Source organism: Aptenodytes patagonicus, chromosome 13 (assembly GCF_965638725.1).
Source record: "Aptenodytes patagonicus chromosome 13, bAptPat1.pri.cur, whole genome shotgun sequence".
Classification (NCBI taxonomy): Eukaryota; Metazoa; Chordata; class Aves; order Sphenisciformes; family Spheniscidae; genus Aptenodytes; species Aptenodytes patagonicus.
Window position 1 is genome coordinate 12,543,892 of NC_134961.1, and position 18,496 is coordinate 12,562,387.

An 18,496-nucleotide genomic window follows, 5' to 3' on the forward strand; every position below is an offset into this window, starting at 1 on the left:
TTTTAGTCTAGAAAAGATAAAGACCTTGCAATGGCAAAATGCAAAACTGTACCATGCATTCTTGGCGTGAAATCATGTTGAATGACATCAAAATGTATGTTCACATGCGGAGGGTTTTTAATATATCTGTTTTTCCATTGTTTAAAATACTGAGGCGTGGCATGAAAAACATTAGACACGTAAGCCATATGTTGATAAAACACGCGAAAATATTTGTAGTTTATAATTATGAGAAATTCGTTATTATAGAGCTTGTGGAATGTACTGGATTGACTGTCCTAGTAGTATGTAAACCCAGTGAACAGTTTTCCCTTACTATTCCCAGGTGTACACTTCAACCCTGCCTGAAGCGAAGGGACTATCTCGTGATGAACATAAGCAGGTTTCCATGGTGCATTTTGTCACATGAAATACTAAAAGTATTGCCAATGCCCTCTGTGTCAACAGCTCTGTGGTGAATGCATACAGCATGGGGAACTACATTTCATACAGGTGCTTAAATTATAAGAACACATCATCACTTCTTATCTGAGCAGGATTTAAACCAGCAGCCCAGAGATGAAGTTATTTTATTCCAACAGCAGTAACTTTTAGTATGGTTTCTACTACGTCACACAGAAGGATAGCCTCTGTCCGGAGGAATGTACGCTCAAAGTATAAGAAGAAAACCCAATAGATGGATACAATAGCGTGACCAAATTAGCCAATGTAAAAAGCACTGGGTACAATATATCAGCCTCCAAATAACGGTCACCTGCTACCTGTCCCCTAGGTCATTCAGGCTCCTCCCTAACACGTAAGCATATCTTTCAGTGATTTTCTCATGAAACAGATAAGCCATTTCCAGTTTTGAAATCTGTCTGAAGTATTTGGAGGGATCCTGTGTTACTTGTTAATGGTAAAGGTAGGGAAAGGGGATACTTCACATCATGATGGCAGATGAAGTTGTTGCTTTTAAGAAATTAACCACTTTGCATCCAGGCATCTCAGAGCCCCTTGATTCTACTACTCATGCTGAGCTGCAACTCTTTATCTCTAGCATCTCCTTTGTAAGCTCTGGGACACTGAAAATCAAAAAGCAAAGAAAAATACTAAGTCTTTTGACATGCCTTGATTTGCTGTCTAAAAGACTAAGTAGAACACTTAAGCATTTAGTTTGCTTAATTGGAATTTATATCTTAAGCCCACCAGTGCTCTCATTAAATTTTAGCCTGTCAAAATTGTAAAATCCAATGAAAGTTAATGGCAACATTCTTTTAACTGGGGATTATCAAAGTGGTTGTGGAATAAAATCTTATCAATAGACAGGAACAGGGAAAATACAGATTAATACCAACAACACGTTCCAAATAACAATGCAGTAATGGATTGGTGTTACATGGAATTTTAAATATACTTTTGTTAAGGTTGGCTTTACAGTAAAGATAAGATAAAGTGCTTTCCCCTTGATTGGATTCTAAAATAGTCTAACAGAGGTACAAGACACCTTTGTAATACAGAAATATTATTCAGAAATTGTTACCTCTGTATTCAAAGCAGGAAGGGGGTCCCACAGCCCTTCACCCTGTGTTGTTCACTGTTACAGGTGAACTATGTTTCTGTTATAAAGCTACCTCTTACTGAAAATATAACTTACCTCAAACTTAACAATTGTGGATTCAGAAAGGCAGGTGCAGTGTAAACACAGCACACAACCAGATGCCCAAGCCACTCAAACAAGGAGCACCTGAAAAGCAGATAGCATTATGTCTTAGTGTCACGATATAGTTCAGGTCTAGTACAGTCTTATCTACAACACCCCAAAGAGGTGCAGCAAATGCCAAGATTTGAATCCTAATTACATTCAGCGGCTCAAAAGACGACACCAGTCAGAATGGTCACTTCCAGTTTAACATACACAGCTCTGAAGAGAAGCATTTCATAGGGGTCGTACTCACTAGAGATAGAAATAATGAACAAGAAGCTCAAGAACTCAGGTGATCTTTACCCAGAAAACTCCTCCCTTTGGCATATCTACAGAGGGAACAGGTCACCCGCATGAGGGAGCTGGGCTGACAGCACCGCTCAGGTGCTTCTGGGAAGGTCTGCTCTAATTCCAGCAAGGGCATCATAGCAATTTAGTCCCCCTTACTCCTATTTTAGCACCTCAACATCCCTCTCTCTTCTTCAACAGCTTGTGTCTCGCTGGTGTCACTGGAAGCAACAATATTTGCTGTCTGATAGGGATAAGTTCTCAACGTTGGCTTGACTATGTATAAACTCTCACTCGTAAAACGTACATTAACAAACTTGCAAGCATAAATTGCCCAGAATAAACTGCAATTTGGAGAAGTAAAATGTTGAACCACTGAAGCATAGGTACTACTAGGCTTTAATTCCAAATAGGATGGGAACAGCAGGAAAAACTGTTCAAGGGGTCCTACAGTCTGGATAAAGACACTAATCCACCCCAGTGCTACCTCCTTTCCCACTGACAGCTCTGCAAACAAGGTTCTGCTGCAGATAAAGGCTGTGATCTAAAGGTCCAGAGATGGAGGGCCCTGCCTTAAATTTAGGCAAAGAATACGGGAAAGGAGAGGGAAAAGCTCACTGTTTCAGACTACATTTTACACAAGCTAGTGCTTAGCATAGTGTAATGCTACTAGTGGCATATAGCTGCTAATGCCATCTGACAACGTTATCTCTTGCTGTGGGTAAATCCAACAACATCCTTGCTGTTTGTCGGGATGGTCATGGTCAGGCATGTGATTTGAGGCATGAGTTAAAAAGTCGATTAGAAAATTCACTGTAACCCACCTTCAAAATACAGGTCTGATCCTGGTGGGTGTTGCAAGACTGCACACCCCACTGGTGTGTGTGTCCTTGCCCTCTAAGTAGGAGGAGGGAGGAGTGACTCTACTCACCACTTGGAGCTGGGGTTTGCACCGCCTGGGTAGTGCTTGCACTGTTTTGTGTCTCTGGGGTGCTTGTCCTCGCTCCGTCCAGCGCCAGGTGAAGGCTCTGGAGCTGCGAAGCATTCAGATGCTCACGCTGCAATCTGGTAACCATGGCGGCATTTTCAGGGCCCAGGTTTGCTATTTGTTCTGGGGACAATGTCTGGGAGGAATAAAAGCCAGAAAAATTGGTTTAGGCTGTCAATTATATAAGGCAAGTAAGGAATCAGAAGTCAGTACTGTCTTGCATTTGGAATGAGGGGAAGTAGCCTTTAACATTGTGTTGCTATAAAAGAGCTCAATAGAGCTTAAAAAAAAAATCCTCTGCATTCATTTACTTCGCTGACCGCTCATCTATCTTTCACCTTTCTCTTTGCTGCTAGGGTGTGACAGCTTGAGAACCTTTCTATGCTAACACTGTATTGGACACTTCTTCAGTATATTGCTGGAGTTTAATTTTCCAGCCGCTTCTTTTCTGATTTGTTCAAAGACTGATGACATTGTGCATCCTCTTGTGTTTTCATTTATTTCTTCTTACATCTGCTCCCAAGAAACCTCACTTGAACCTACATATGACCTTTGATTAGAGTTGGCAGTAGAGCAATGAGATGAAAAAACCCCATGCTTTAAACTCATTATTCATTTTTCTCTTTTAGCTTGAAAATCTTCCAAGTTTGGTCATATTAAAACTTGTGTTTAAAAATGAAACATGGTAATCATAATCTTACAGTAATTATCTTATATCACATAGCAATTAACTAGTTTGTAAAGCCTGCATGTATTGGGCATGCTGGATTGCTTTGATTCTAGTTAACATTCTGCAGTCACAAGAATTTTAGCCCTCCTACACAACAAGCCTTCTTTGCTGCAACAATCCTGCATCCAGGTTCTACTTTAGAAAGACTAATTCCCCTTCCAAGTAAGTCAGACAATGGAGCAAACCCTTCCTGATTTTTCTTTGTCTACCAAATGGCGTGCTCTTTTAAACCGAGTAAACTCATGTAAATACCTACAGGTTCAGAAATTTTGAATTGAGCCTCTTCTTAACTCAATTAAGTTCATAATACAATGTAATTTTTCATAAATCAAAATCTGAATAATGTATACAGCCATAAAATGAAGATATAAAAAACCTGTGTAAAAACAAAATCTGCTTTGAATCTTTCAAATACAGAAAACTCTTCCAAGAAGGTGCCTGTTATTTGTTAAGCACATTTTGTAGTATCATTACTATTATTGCTAACAAAAATGTATGCTATTTGAAAGAAATTCTACAAGATGCCATAGATCTTCCGTTTTGCCTGTTTTTCAAAGAAATAGTTTCACTAAGGACCTTTCAGGCTTATCTAAACTGTCAATGGTACTGTGCAGAACAGTTAGTGTTCAAGGAGTTTTTCTCTTTTATGGAAGCTGACACAGTTAACTATCTGTTTAGCTCATCTGTCCATAAGTACATTGCTTGCCTGAGCATCTGAAAGAGACCAGCCTAGGCAGAATATTAATCTTGTCACTAAGTCAAATAAAGTCCGGGGCAATGAGCTCAAGATCCATGTTCTAATTTCTGGTCCACGTTCAGAGCTGCTGTAATTAGATATAATTCCTTTCTGATCCATATTTGCCTGTACAATCTGTTTTTCAGAGCTAACTCAGGAGAATGCTGCCAGATTTTAGGATAATAAATAAGCCCTTACATAGTCAGCAGAGAAATTTTAGCTGTGATAGCATCCTTGCAAATGTTAATAAACAGAGAAGAAAACTCAGATCTGAATACAGTGTTGGAAGAAAGAGAGTCCATTCCCTGCTTTCTGACACTAGATCTTTGCTTTGTTCTTGGGACACATTCTGAAGAATAAATAAAGCTTGTCTAGTATATTTTATGGGCATCACAAATACAGATGATATAGCTGAAAGTTAATGTTTCAGACTCGTGAATGCCTCTCACTTAACACACCATAGAAAAATTCTTTCTGAAATGCAAAACTGAACTATAAATCAGTGCTGCAGTTTATTTATACTAGAGTAAAAACGATAGAAATTTGGTTACTTCTTCAGTAATTGAACTCTTACTTGGAAAATTTCAGGAGGCATATGTCTTATTGCTATTGGCTGGAAATATGGCATCAAGTTTTTATCAAAAGCTTTTAATTCATCCTCATTCAAACCACCTAAAAAAAAACAACAATAGGAACAGAACTCAGTTAATATTCTTTTTACTAGATTTGTTTTTAGGCTAATACAAATTTTAAGCATTTATACAAAATATCCAATAAATTATTTACTTAGTGCGTTATGGAGAGAGATACTGGTTCTTTTTTTGGTTTGTTTCTTTCATTATGTTCCAACATTACAAATCATCTGACCTTAACCATTGGTATGGAATGTACTCTACCTGAGTTACTTTAGCTTGGAAAAGAGACAAAAGAGACAATGATAGAAATCAATAAAATCAAAAGCAGCATTATTAGGGAATGCTTGTTCGCAGCCTCTTCTGATGCAAGATTAGGGAGCATAAGCATGCAATGGGAGTTACTTAGTTACTTCTTCACCCATTAGGTACTTACAGTGTGGAATCATTGCCGCAGGCATTGGGGATACTAAAATTTATGAGAGTTCAACGTGCAGTTAAACGATCACAGGGAAAAAAATCCATGAACAAGTTTGTGTGTGACCTCTGGCTCAGGAAGTCTCCGAGGCTGTGAGAGCACTCTGGAGAAGTACCACTCCAGGCTAACCCTGCTCTTTCGCTCTTTCCTGGGCAGCCCATTCTTTCCACTGTTGGAGGCAGGATGCTCAGTCAGCTAGAGCACTGCTCTGACCCAATACAGCCACTCTTGTAGCAGCACGGTTCACAAATAGCGACTGGGTCTGAAATCCTGGTTGGTTTTGCCCTCCTTGACTTACTCTTTCCAACTTACAGGACCCGAATGACTTCAGGCGGTGCTCCCCAAAGTTGGTTTGAGCAGATTCAGAGAAACTTATGGAGAATACCATGACTTTTCCTTAGTGCTAATGAAATTGCTGGATGTCCATTCCTGCAGGTGACTCCCCTCTGGAAGAAATGTCTTTTGCCAGTCTAGAAAAATGCACTGCTACATGAATCTGTCTCTTACTGCTTAATAACAATGCTTCAGAACCATCACCATCTGAAGTCTGAATTTTGTTACCTGCTATAGTACCAATCTCCTGTAAAATAGAGCCGTTCCAGCTGGTAGCAGTACTAAATACAGATTCTGTCATCTTCTTAAATTGTCTCAGAACAGGGGTGCTACAGAACAACAGCCCAATCCTTGCAACAGCAGCACTGCAAAAGACAATAAGGTTAACGTTACATGCTGCAATTACATGCAATACTAAAGATGCCTGGAATATACTTAGTCTGCTGTAAGAAGACTGTAAACCCATTTTCAAGTTAAAATCTATGCACACAAATTGCATACAAATGTTTAATGCTTTGAGCAAAAAACTGAGTTTCTCAATGCAATACCTAAATGGTGGAATATAAATGGCAGAGGAAATCTAAAGTAGAATATATTTTAAACAACTAGTGTATGCCTTCCATAACAGTTATTGCCTTTCTAAAAGCATTTAAAATGTAAAAAAGTGTCCTTTTGGCTCTGGAAATCTTGAAGGAAAACAAATTACACAATAAATTTTATCAATAGAGATACTAAGAAATATTTCATTAAGTATCAAATGCAGTACCTGAATTCAGCAGTCCTTATGGACATGATCTCTGTGGAGTTCAGAGCACAGAGAATAGCTCCTAATCCAACTAAATCAAAGCTTTTCAGTGTACTGATCGTCTGGCCAGAGTCTTCTAGAAAACCTTGCAAAATAGATCTTGCCTACAAAAGCAGTAAGATATCATGCATGAACAGAGTAAACATAACTGAAGGTTTTATTACTAGAAGCTCAAAATCTTACCAGAAGCTATGGACCATATATAATCCTGAGCCTCCCCAGTGTAATTAATTGGAGTTTTGCCATGGCCTTCAGGAGGAGCACTGTCACCACCTACATGTGACACTTAAACAAGGGCACTGTTACACAACCACTTCCCAAGTGCAAGTGAGTTGAAAGCACTCTGTACCTCTTCTGCTGGGTCACAAGGAAACACTTCACCAGAAGAAACGGGCGTTGAAGCGCTTAGCAGAACTGCCCAATTCAATTACTCAAGGGATCAATATGAAATTTTTAGTTTTCTAATACTCAGGTTGTCTTGTCTTATTTAAGTGTCATATATAGGTGGCAACCTGTGTTTAGGATTAATTTTCAGACATGAATTGGTACCAAAATGCCTTTGCAAGCCTAAGTCATTTAGGATGGTGCTCATTCTAAACTAACCACTTAAAAATTGCGTGTCTAGCTTAAGCCTGTCACCAAGGCATCTTCCAAAGTCAGTGAAAGAAACAAGCATCTTCCAAGATTTCCTAATCCATCCACAATGCTGAGCCTCAAATGACTAGCTTAAATTAGCTGTCTAACTTTTAGACAACTGAAGTTAGGCAGGATGAATCTCTTTTAACTAGCTATTCTTACTGACAGCAGGAAACCTCAAAAGCCTAGTATTGTATAAAATCCTCCCAAGTGCTTCCTTCTGGTAGTGCTCTTCAGAACAAGGATCTATTAACCAGATTTGTGATATTCTGCCAAAGCTGGCTGCAACCATGCCAGCATCTGTGCAATCAAGGAGCCCTGATGGTGTGGGTCACACAGTCAGAAGTATGCTGCCAATTGCATATACAAATAAAGGCTTTTAACTCTTATTATGAAAGTCCCACTGGCATAACTAGAAGTTATTCAAGGAAAGGAAGATGAGAGGAGCATATCTGCTAATAACTTAGGCTTCTAAGGCAATGGCTGCTGGGGTTGGTCAGGGCACACTACCTCTTCAGTGATTACTCTTAGTTAGGAAGGGCTAATATCTCCTAGCAGCGGTGTCTATTATGGGGTCAGTGTGAGAGGAGGGGCTGACCTCTTTCTACTACTTAGTGGGCAAGTGCTAAAGAATACACTCGTCATGACCACAACTAATATTGATTGATGTCCTCTTGGCCATCTCACCAGGGAAGCCAGCAGCCAGGCAGACATCAGTGCTGACCTACCTGACCACTTTCACTGGGGTCAGAGCTGCAGAAAAGCAGCAGGGAGTAGCGTGGATTGCTGTATCTGTTTCCTAGGCAATTCCAGGACTTCAGTCCCAAAGGGCATGAATCCAGAGCCTTTCACCAGGAGTACATTCAATAACATACCTACCTGGGTAAGAGTCCATTCTGTTTGCTGACTAAGTACAGAAATGGTGTCGATAGAATGCAAATCCAGCTCTTCAATTTCATGTTCGGTGAGTGCCAGAGCAATGCGGCCCAGGGAAACAATATGATAACTCTTCCAGTCTGGCAGCGATCCCCAAACCTTTAGAAGAGATTCATTAACATCTGTTAGATCATTATGAATCTTCCTCTGTATACACCATTCTCAAACCCCTTGGTTTTAGAAGTCCCAGTACCCAAAGTATGCCTCTTTGCACACAAAAGGCAGAGCTTAGGTATTGTGAAGGATTTCGAGGTTCTACACTCATAATGGTTAGTTTATCTAAAAATGCTGCAATTTGTACAGCTTGAGCTTGTTGATAAGTCAGTGCAGGGACTGCTGGAAGTGTTGCTGAAGGAGCAAGTACCACTAAAACCAATAAAAATGCAAGTCTGTGCTGAGATCCACACTGTTGCACCGCTACCGTGAAAGCAGCACCTGGACTACCCAGGGTTCTACACCAACTGCAATCGCTCCAGTGGAGTGACTTTAAATTGCTTTTGTGACCAGTCATTCTGGCTCAGTCATTGGCAAGGAAAGCAGAAATCAAAGTAGAGAATCGGGTAATACAGACAAATAGCCAATTCCTAAAGTTCTGATTTCTAGTTTGTGTGCATACGATATTAAAAAAAACCATTTAAATGTGTTTGTACAGGTACAGTTAAATCTGCAAAGCTCTGTAAAAACAAAGAAATAAGCAGGAGCTCTTCTAAACCAGTACCAATGTATTTAAACTGACAAATTCCACTGCTTTTAGCTTTACCTGTGATATAGTTACAGTGATTCAAAAGCTGTCACAGATCAGCCCTAAGAAAATTTTGATTTCAGGAAAAGGTCTGCCTGAATAAGGAATAATGAAAGTCTATCAAGAGCTGAATTTGCAGAGGCTAGAACTGTCAATTACAGTTACTTGGAAATGATAGAAGACAGTAGTCAGTCGTCAGTATCTCTCAGGATGTGGCCAACTGTCTTTACAGAAAAAAGACACTGGGTTTTGGCTGCAGGAGGTGACTTGAACAGGACAGGCATACATTAAAAAAAAAAAAAAAAGGTCCCTTTAAAGGTCTCATGTACTCCAGCAACTTTGCTTTATGTCAGCCAATACACGACAGTTTTCTAGGACATTCTAGTACGCTGTGCTGCTAACTCCACACAGAAAAATAAAACTAAAAGCCCAGTCCTGGGCTAAGTTGATCGTTCGTGCTGTCCTATTCATGGAAATATTCATTCCATTTTCAGGATAGCTACAATTTAACTTTTGTTCAAAAAATTAGAAAGGTCAAAACTAGTAAGGACTTGCTGAAGGAATATCTCTGCAGTTGCCTACTAAATAGTGTTTGCACCTTCAGATACACATGAAGCTGTACAACCTGCATAAAATAAAGAAAAAGGGCCAGATCTCTGGAATAAGATACTCCTTACACAGAGTTGCAGACTATCTGCTGTTCATACCAACGTGCATATCCAACACAGAACAGCCTCAGGACTGCCGAGGTGCTTTTCTCAACTATGACCCTCGGGTTAAGGATTTGTTTAAGAGATGCTTTGCTGGACCTGTACCTCCTGACTGAGTTTCCACCAGATCTTTTATGTTGGTTTTACGATGTCATAAAGAAACAGAAAAAGGGTCTAAGCCTGGGAAATTTTAATCTTTTCCAAAGTAAATAGATAGTAAAAAGCATTAGCCCAATTTTAAAGCTCTTAATTGTCTAGCTTAAGAGATACAGGAAACATATGCAGCTAAAAATGTCATGTGTCTATTTCCTGATCTAGGTCATGAACTACAGAATTTGAAGTACTTCATAAACAGTATTATCTGACAGTGCTGGATGAAATCTCAGACATAATGATATAAATAACACAACACGTGAAACTGAAACACTCCTTTGTCCTCATTCACCTAGAGACTACAGATCCATACATCTGTTACTATCGCAGAGCTTGGAGACCTTCCACTCACAAGTGAGCTAAGCTTCTTACTTTCATTAAGACACAATCTGATAACCAGACTTTCTGAATTAGTTTGGGACCATGAGTAGTATGCAGTTTCTTTTAGGGGAAATCAATCAATTTAGGAGAAATTAAAGCCGGCTTAATCAAACCTTTAATCAAAGATGCCCTTTAGTTAACAACATAACAGCATCTTATGCACATAATTTCAAAGAGCTTTGCCTGTACTGTCTGATTTCTCATGCTTCACGTTCAGTGCAACACCACGTTGCATTTTGCAAATTAATATATAGGAAGTCTGTCTTTGTCTAGCAGCAACCTGTCTTACAAACACTCACACAGACAGAATATACTTTCATTCAGTGCACTACAGATCTGTGTATCTTTGAATTGAATATAGCTGGGATATGAGTGTATTAACCTTGTTGGCAATTTCTCCACAACAGATATCACTCTGTAAGTATACCATTATGTTGCACTGCTGTAAAATATTTTAGTTCTCGCTATCTCAGATGAGCACTGTTTTTATTTTCTTCTAGGATTATATTTTTTTTTCCCTTTTCCTACCCACATGTCTCCGTGCTGACACAGGGAAGCTGTCTTGGGAAGAATGCATTTGATACAGTGGGCTGTTGTCCTACTGCAACAAGGCAGCAGAGACAGAATTGCAGAGTCACCATCTGCTTTCGGAAATCTGGTTAGTGCCACTTCTCTTCGAGTACCTGCAGTTCAGGAGTTTTAAAAGCTGAGCTTCACTGCTAAAAACTGCACTGTTGGCCTTATCTACCCAAAAGTCATGGTCAGCTCCACTACTCTGGCTGCAGCTGCTGGTTTAAGGAGATGCTGCCCAGGCCCACCTTGTCCCCTGCTCCTGCTTTCCTCCAGAGGTCACAGCCCTCTCATCTCCAAGCATCTGCACGCGTATTACTTGCAGCCAACTGCACTTGTAGCTGCTTCCTAACCTCATTCTGTCAGAATGATCTGATGGAGCCTAAAAAGGACTTTTAAAACGTTGGATCATTTTGACAGAAAGGGATTACAGAGTAGCTAGCCATGCAGAGATGGAAGCAGAGAGCAGATAACCTCCAGCAGATGCTGGTGCCGGGAAGCTGAAGATAGGCTGGGGATGGTAACCTCTTCACCTCTGAGTTTTCTGCAACCAAAACAACTTGTCTTACTGCACCCTAAGGCTTTTTCTTGCTGAAACAGAAGTATGTTTGGGACACTACCTGTTCCCTGGCAGTGCAGGCAACCACAAAGCAGCAAGAGGAGGTCACCCCCAGGGAGGAGTGCAACACCGACAACAGGGATGGAGCAAGGTCTGACTTCTCTCCCAGCCCACAGCTGGCCAAGGCAGTGCTGCTCAGAGCCCAGACACCCTGCTGATGCTCTGCCCCAGACACAGCGTGCTGAACTGCACCCAGCACAGCACTCTGCCCTGAGTACTCTAGCACAGATCCTGCGCTGCAGTGCTAGACGGGCAGAAGTTTTAGTCCTGGCCTCCCGTACTGCTGCTGCAGCATGGCATCACATATGGGCTGAGCCCAGGGCAGAGACCTCTCTGAGGAGCTGCATTGCTGCACTCTGAAAGCAAGAGGTGCCAGTGGTGCTGCAGGAGCGGTGATGAGAGCTGAGGTTAACAGCCCTGTTCCTCTCCATGAATCTACAGCCTAGCAAAGATAGAGGTCTTCTCTCTTCTGTGTTTCCGTAACTTGCACTCACCAGTAACATCCTAGTAAAGACAGACTAAATGCATGTGGGTTTTTTTCCTCCCTAAAATTTCCCACTGATGGGTTTTTCCCTGCCTGTGACAAGAAGGTGGGAGAACAAGCTTTGTTCAGCTAATAACAGTCTCTTCCAGCCAGTCTGGTTTTACACCACTGTAAACTATATTTAACATTGATGTAGACAGTTTAACACTCTGAGCTTAATTCTCAGCAGGCCAATCAACAGCCTGTAGTACTGTTTGCTGATTTTTCATTTATGAAAGAAAAGTGAGAAGGAAGCAACTGAAAAGCAATTCAAAAGTAAAAGCAATTAAGTTTTTCAGCTGCCAATAGCTCAGAACTACTTGCCTGTTGACTCTAAAGCAAGGGCAATAGTCTTCTATCACCATCTTACATTATTTTTCCAATAAACAATAGATATTCTTGCAGCAGTAGTGATATTGCCATAGCACAGTTATTTTAGAACTGCATAGGTCAATAAAAGCAAATCAAATTATGGATTTAATTTTCCTTCACAGACAGGATAGTTACCTGCTTGGCTTTTTCCTTCAAGGCAATAAGCTGGGAGTTGTTAAAACCTGAGACAGTCCCAAGAAGTTCCACATTTTTGTCAAAAGTCCCTGCATCCATGCATTTCAGTTCCTGAACTGACCAAAAGACATTTGCTTCTGCTAATTTAATAATTTCATCTGAAGAAGGAGCTCTGGTTCCCAGGCAGTCTGGAAAAAAAGTCAAATAGCAAGAGTTTTCTTCAAGGAGACTGAAAAAAAGAAATCAAAGCAATACAGAGATTTAAGAGGGTGACAGGCTATGAATTAACTGCAGCTTATGTGATATCAATAAATTAATTATCTTGCAATGAAATAATTTCTTTAAATATTTACATTGTTAACATCCTGGATATAAAACTAGAATTTGCCTAACTTGCAAGAAATGTTATATTCTTTGTCCTCCAATGGCAGTGCATGCTGGAAAAGAAAATAGGAGCAGACATATATTTCAGAACAGTTACAATATAGGATGCCACAATAAAACTAAAATCTGGATGTGTGCAATAAAAGTAACCAATATCTTGTAAGTTTCTTTCAAGACTAATTCCCTGAAGGCATCAAAACCCAGGCAAGGGCTTATTCTGAGGTAAAACCACCATTCGCTGGGAGCCTTGCTTGAGTAAGAATGAAACGCAAATCTTTGGGATGACCTCGGCGGAAGTCTCCATATAGCTATGTCATTGTTCACAAAAAAATGTTGCAGCTGAATAAACTTCTCCACGTTCAAACAGCACAGATGTGAATCCAGCTCAACAGGAAAGTAACAGACATGAGAGGTCCTTTTACTCTGAAATACCCTGACAAAGGCGTATGTCTTATAAGACTTGCCTGACATTTAAACAAGGTGAAGACAGAAGCTGGATGTGTCAGACAAGCACGGTGCTCGTTCTTTACATCAAGCATGTTGTTAAAATGTCAGGATCTAGAGAGGGCTGTTCACTTAGAACAGAACTGTTTGGACAGACAAACTCCATTTAAAAATGTGATTTACGGTGAGGCTCTGGCCCTATGCATGATCAAATGACACAGTTTCCATTGTGTGTTTTAACAAATCCTGGTCTTTGTTGGCATAATCTACCTCTAATATTGATGGAAAGCAAAAATTAGAATCCTAAGGTGGTTGCTTACTGTTCTCTCTCCTGTCACTAATTTAGGAAAACCTTATTAAATAATTACCTAAACCAAGTAATCCCTACATGTCTTCAGATACGGTCATTACCAGTAAAAAGCAAGAATTTCACAGATGCTGTGTCTGAGCTAAGCTCCCCCAGCTAAATAAATTAAAGCGAGGATGTACAAAGTAGATTTGTACTTTGAAAGGAGGCAGAGGAGGGATTTATTTGAATCAAAGGAAGCTGCAGTAGTGGGTAGAACACTGAAAAGATTGAATCTGTTGAGCAAACGAAAATGTTGTTCAGCTTCCACTGTACCAGCTGATGTTCTGCTCTCCCTTTACACCGCCCTCTTGTGAAGCTGCATTGTTTCACTTTCCCCTGCTGCAAAAGGTCAGCTTTTATCATGTAAATACTACCCATCCAGACACAATGCAGTTCCCTTCCCCAAGTCATGAAAACCTAATATTTTGTGTTCTTGGAAAAAAACATTGATTTTATTATTTGTAACACACCAGATACATTGGCACGATTACAGAGGGAAATCCTAATTAGACTCCTGGCTTTGCTTCCTGTATCTGATCCTACTTCACTCTTCCTTTTGCTATATAATCACATTTAGTTTGTTGAAGGACATATTATATATATAATACATTATAACATCTCAGTGCTTGAGGTAAGCAACTTGAATTCTTTTTCCAGCACTGCCACTGCTTGCTGGTAGCACCTCAGACACACGGTTCCTGAGTTTTGCCTCGTATGTTCCATCTTACCTTAAGCACCACCTTTGTTTTTATCTTGATGTAGACATAGATGCAAGAACTCTGTCCCTGGTAATTGTTACTGTTGTTAATATTAGCTCAGAACTGGACTGTGGGAAATGTAAAATAGCAGGTTGGTAGCATGAAGAGCATCAGTGTTATTCTAGAGCCATTTTCATAATACCCAATTTTCTAGTGATTTACAAATCAGTCATAAAACTTCATTCCTTATTGAAACCACCATGTGAGTTGTGTGCAGTTGATAAGATTATGTTTGGTAACAGAACTTCAATAGCACACTTGGACTGCAGAAGTATTTCTTAGACTAGCACAAACAATCCTTCAATTTTTCATCTCCCAGACTCCCCCCCAGGTGAACTCATGCACCCTGAGTGAAGAATGAAAAGCCTCCATAGCCTTAGAGCCAAGTGATCCTTTGACAAAGATCATTAGCTTCACTGGCAGGTTTATAATGGTCTTGCAATGAAGATGAGACAGCTCCGCAACTGCACTGGACATGAGTTAGTCTGATTAGAGAAGTCTTCGGGCTTCACGTTGTTGTGATCCAGAGGCCTAAAAAAGCACACATAAGGACACAAGCATACTGAAATACCTGATGCTGAACCTTTAGTCCTGTGGCCTGTGTCTAAAGAAATATGATTTATGATCTGATGGTTTACTTGTTCAAGGAAGAGTGAATTTCATGCATACAGATGGACTAATACTCTGCTATTCCACCAGCTCGATTCTGCTTTTTTAGAGCATGATAATTGTGTAATGACTCCTCTGATCAACAGAGGTCATGGTTTTTTTCAGGCTATGCAAAAATACAACTCTGTAGAACATCCTCTGTCTCTCTCTGTGTATGGATACAGCATTATCAGGAGCAAATTCATTCCCAGGGACACAGTCATCATTCAGAGTTGCTGTTATACAAGCAGACGGATTTCCATGGTGCCTCAGGGCTTGCTGAGAGCTTGGACCTGTATTCTGTTAGGCAGAGAACCAATGGGGAGGTTTTCAAAGACATAAAGGCAGACGGTACCAAACTCCTTGAAATTGTTGGGGTCTAAATTCCCATTAGTGCTTTTAAAAGCCTCCCCCACAGCAGGGTTGCTTTCCATGGCACAGGATGGCATAGCTTAAAAATTCTGCCTGGGTGAATTTCAAGTAAGAGAAAGGATACAGTTATTATAATAGTAGAATATAGTCAAAGTATGTACCTTATACAAAGAAAATGATCCATTTGTCACCAGAGATTCTAATAGATTAGTTTGGTTGCTAATTAAAATACCTCTTAGATTATTACAAACTTTGTCCGTTTGGACAGACAAAACACAGTGCCACCAATGTCAGATTTAAGAACAGCCGAGTCAACATATGCTCATGTCTGGCAAAGGATTAACTATGTGCAATCTTTTGGCACAACAGTAACTTGTCACCTTCACAGCTTTTTAATTCAAGGATTTTCACTTAGATTACAAAGGAAAGTAAAAGTAAAAATAAACAAAACCCTCTAATTAAAATAGTTCATCTTTTTTCTTTGCGCACTCAGGAACATTCCAGGAGATGTTTAATCATACAATCCTGTAATGAAATTAAGTGTTTCAGCAATTGGTCAATGCATGAGACAACTATGGGCAACAGAACGAAGACTCTCACTGTTTTTGCTAGAAGTCTGAACCTCTTCAAGTTACTCAATGCTTTACTTTTTATTTTCTGGCTTCTCAGAATGTATTTGATGACAAGGTGAAACAACAAGTCTGTTTGAACTGCACCATCACAGCCCAAAATGGTACCATTGTAAATCTGGCACTTCACACAGATACCAGGTGAAATACTGACCAGGTCTGCTGAGAGATGATTCAGTGTTGGCAGTGGCATTGGAGACAGATTCAAATACAGTTGATAGAAGCTCTTCAGCTGAAGAAATTGGTCCAATTGTCTTTGCTATTTGTAAAATGATATCGGGAAACTTCAAAGGGAAAGAAAGAATAAATAAGACTTCTTTCTCCCTTTTAAAACAAATCAATTTGCAGAGAAAGACTTGCGCAGACCTCAGCAAAGTAGGGGTTAGTAATAGCTCAGCCTCCTTCCTATTTGTGCAGATGTTTCAGAAGAGGAGAGTAAATTGGCTGCTACTGAAAGGTCAACAGAATATGTTCGAGGGGGAAAAAAAATTAGAAACAAAGCAAATTCTGAGTGATTCTCCCTCTTGTATGCCCTCTTAGCTTCTGGCAACACCTGAGCACTGCCTGATTGGAGTCTGTGTCCAGACCCTGCTGTAGCAATGAGTTCCACCATTTTAGTATGTGCAGTACGGAAAGTACTTTGTTTTGTTTGCCTTAAATTTGCCAGATAAGTGTAAGAATTGAGGATAGGGACCCAATTAAATTATGAGAAATAACTTTAACCTGTTCACCTTTTTTAGGCTTTTTTGACCTCTCTCCTCCACCTTGCTAGACACCTTCCTTTCAGTTGAAGAGTCCTATTCTATTTGGACAATTATAAGCATTATCTCCTGAGGAGAAGTTGCTGACTGTGCTCACATATTTCTGCTGAAGAATGAATTCCTCATTCCAGTATATTTTACTCCTACACATAAAAATTATAAGATTATAAGAACTAAAGAGGGCAAAGAAACTACAAAGTGCAATGCTGAGTCTATCAGTTATTGTTATGTGTGCTACACTGGCCCTAGGGCAAAGGGCCACATGAGTAAATGCTAATTTGATGTGTTCAGGCCCAGTCAGCATGGGTTTATGAAAGGCAGGTCCTGCTTGACTAACCTGGTCTCTTCCTATGACAAGGTGACCCACTTAGTGGATGAGGGAAAGGCTGTGGATGTCGTCTACCTAGACTTTAGTAAAGCCTTTGACACCGTTTCCCACAGCATTCTCCTGGAGAAACTGGCTGCTCATGGCTTGGATGGGCATACTCTTCACTGGGTAAAAAAACTGGCTGGATGGCCGGGCCCAAAGAGTTGTGGTGAATGGAGTTAAATCCAGTTGGCGGCTGGTCACAAGTGGTGTTTCCCAGGGCTCAGTATTGGGGCCAGTTCTGTTTAATATCTTTATCAATGATCTGGACGAGGGGATCGAGTGCACCCTCAGTAAGTTTGCAGACAACACCAAGTTGGGCGGGAGTGTTGATCTGCTCGAGGGTAGGAAGGCTCTGCAGAGGGACCTGGACAGGCTGGATCGATGGGCCGAGGCCAACTGTATGAGATTCAACAAGGCCAAGTGCCGGGTCCTGCACGTCGGCCACAACAACCCCATGCAGCGCTACAGGCTTGGGGAAGAGTGGCTGGAAAGCTGCCTGTTGGAAAAGGACCTGGGGGTGCTGGTCGACAGCCGGCTGAACATGAGCCGGCAGTGTGCCCAGGTGGCCAAGAAGGCCAATGGCATCCTGGCCTGTATCAGAAATAGTGTGGCCAGCAGCAGTAGGGAAGTGATCGTGCCCCTGTACTCGGCACTGGTGAGGCCGCACCTCGAATACTGTGTTCAGTTTTGGGCCCCTCACTACAAGAAGGACGTCGACATGCTGGAGCGTGTCCAGAGAAGGGCAACGAGGCTGGTGAGGGGTCTGGAGAACAAGTCTGCTGAGGAGCGGCTGAGGGAACTGGGGTTGTTTAGCCTGGAGAAAAGGAGGCTGAGGGGAGACCTCATCGCTCTCTACAACTACCTGAAAGGAGGTTGTAGCGAGGTGGGGGTCGGTCTCTTCTCCCAAGTAACAAGCAATAGGACAAGAGGAAATGGCCTCAAGTTGCGCCAGGGGAGGTTTAGTTTGGATATTAGGGAAACTTTCTTCACCTAAAGGGTTGTCAAGCATTGGAACAGGCTGCCCAGGGAAGTGGTTGAGTCACCGTCCCTGGAAGTATTTAAAAGACGTGAAGATGTGGTTGCTTAGGGACATGGTTTAGTGGTGGGCTTGGCAGCGCTAGGTTAACAGTTGGACTTGATGACCTTAAAGGTCTTTTCCAACTTAAATGATTCTATGATCCCATTATTAACAGGATAAGAAACATAACTTTTATGGTTGGAAGGCAGGGGAATGGAGGAAACAACACTGCAAGGTGTAAAGTACTAAAAATGTTTGAGTCTGCGTCACTATAAATGCACCATTTTTTTTCCCTACAGGACAATGTAGAAT

General features: G+C 40.9%; 1 protein-coding gene across 1 annotated transcript in view; it reads right to left on the reverse strand.

Moving 5' to 3' along the window:
- Positions 1–637: 637 nt before the first annotated feature.
- The window catches only part of OTOA (otoancorin), a 41,504-nt gene continuing 23,645 nt past the window's right edge, over positions 638–18,496 (reverse strand). The window contains exons 22-30 of the mRNA XM_076350852.1: positions 16,190–16,319; positions 12,452–12,639; positions 8,190–8,345; positions 6,636–6,778; positions 6,098–6,234; positions 5,001–5,098; positions 2,904–3,096; positions 1,637–1,726; positions 638–1,064 (exon numbers count right to left, since the gene is read on the reverse strand). Of these exons, the coding sequence (XP_076206967.1) occupies positions 1,659–1,726; positions 2,904–3,096; positions 5,001–5,098; positions 6,098–6,234; positions 6,636–6,778; positions 8,190–8,345; positions 12,452–12,639; positions 16,190–16,319 (1,113 nt within the window). The 3' untranslated portion in view covers positions 638–1,064; positions 1,637–1,658. The remainder of the gene's footprint in view (positions 1,065–1,636; positions 1,727–2,903; positions 3,097–5,000; positions 5,099–6,097; positions 6,235–6,635; positions 6,779–8,189; positions 8,346–12,451; positions 12,640–16,189; positions 16,320–18,496) is intronic.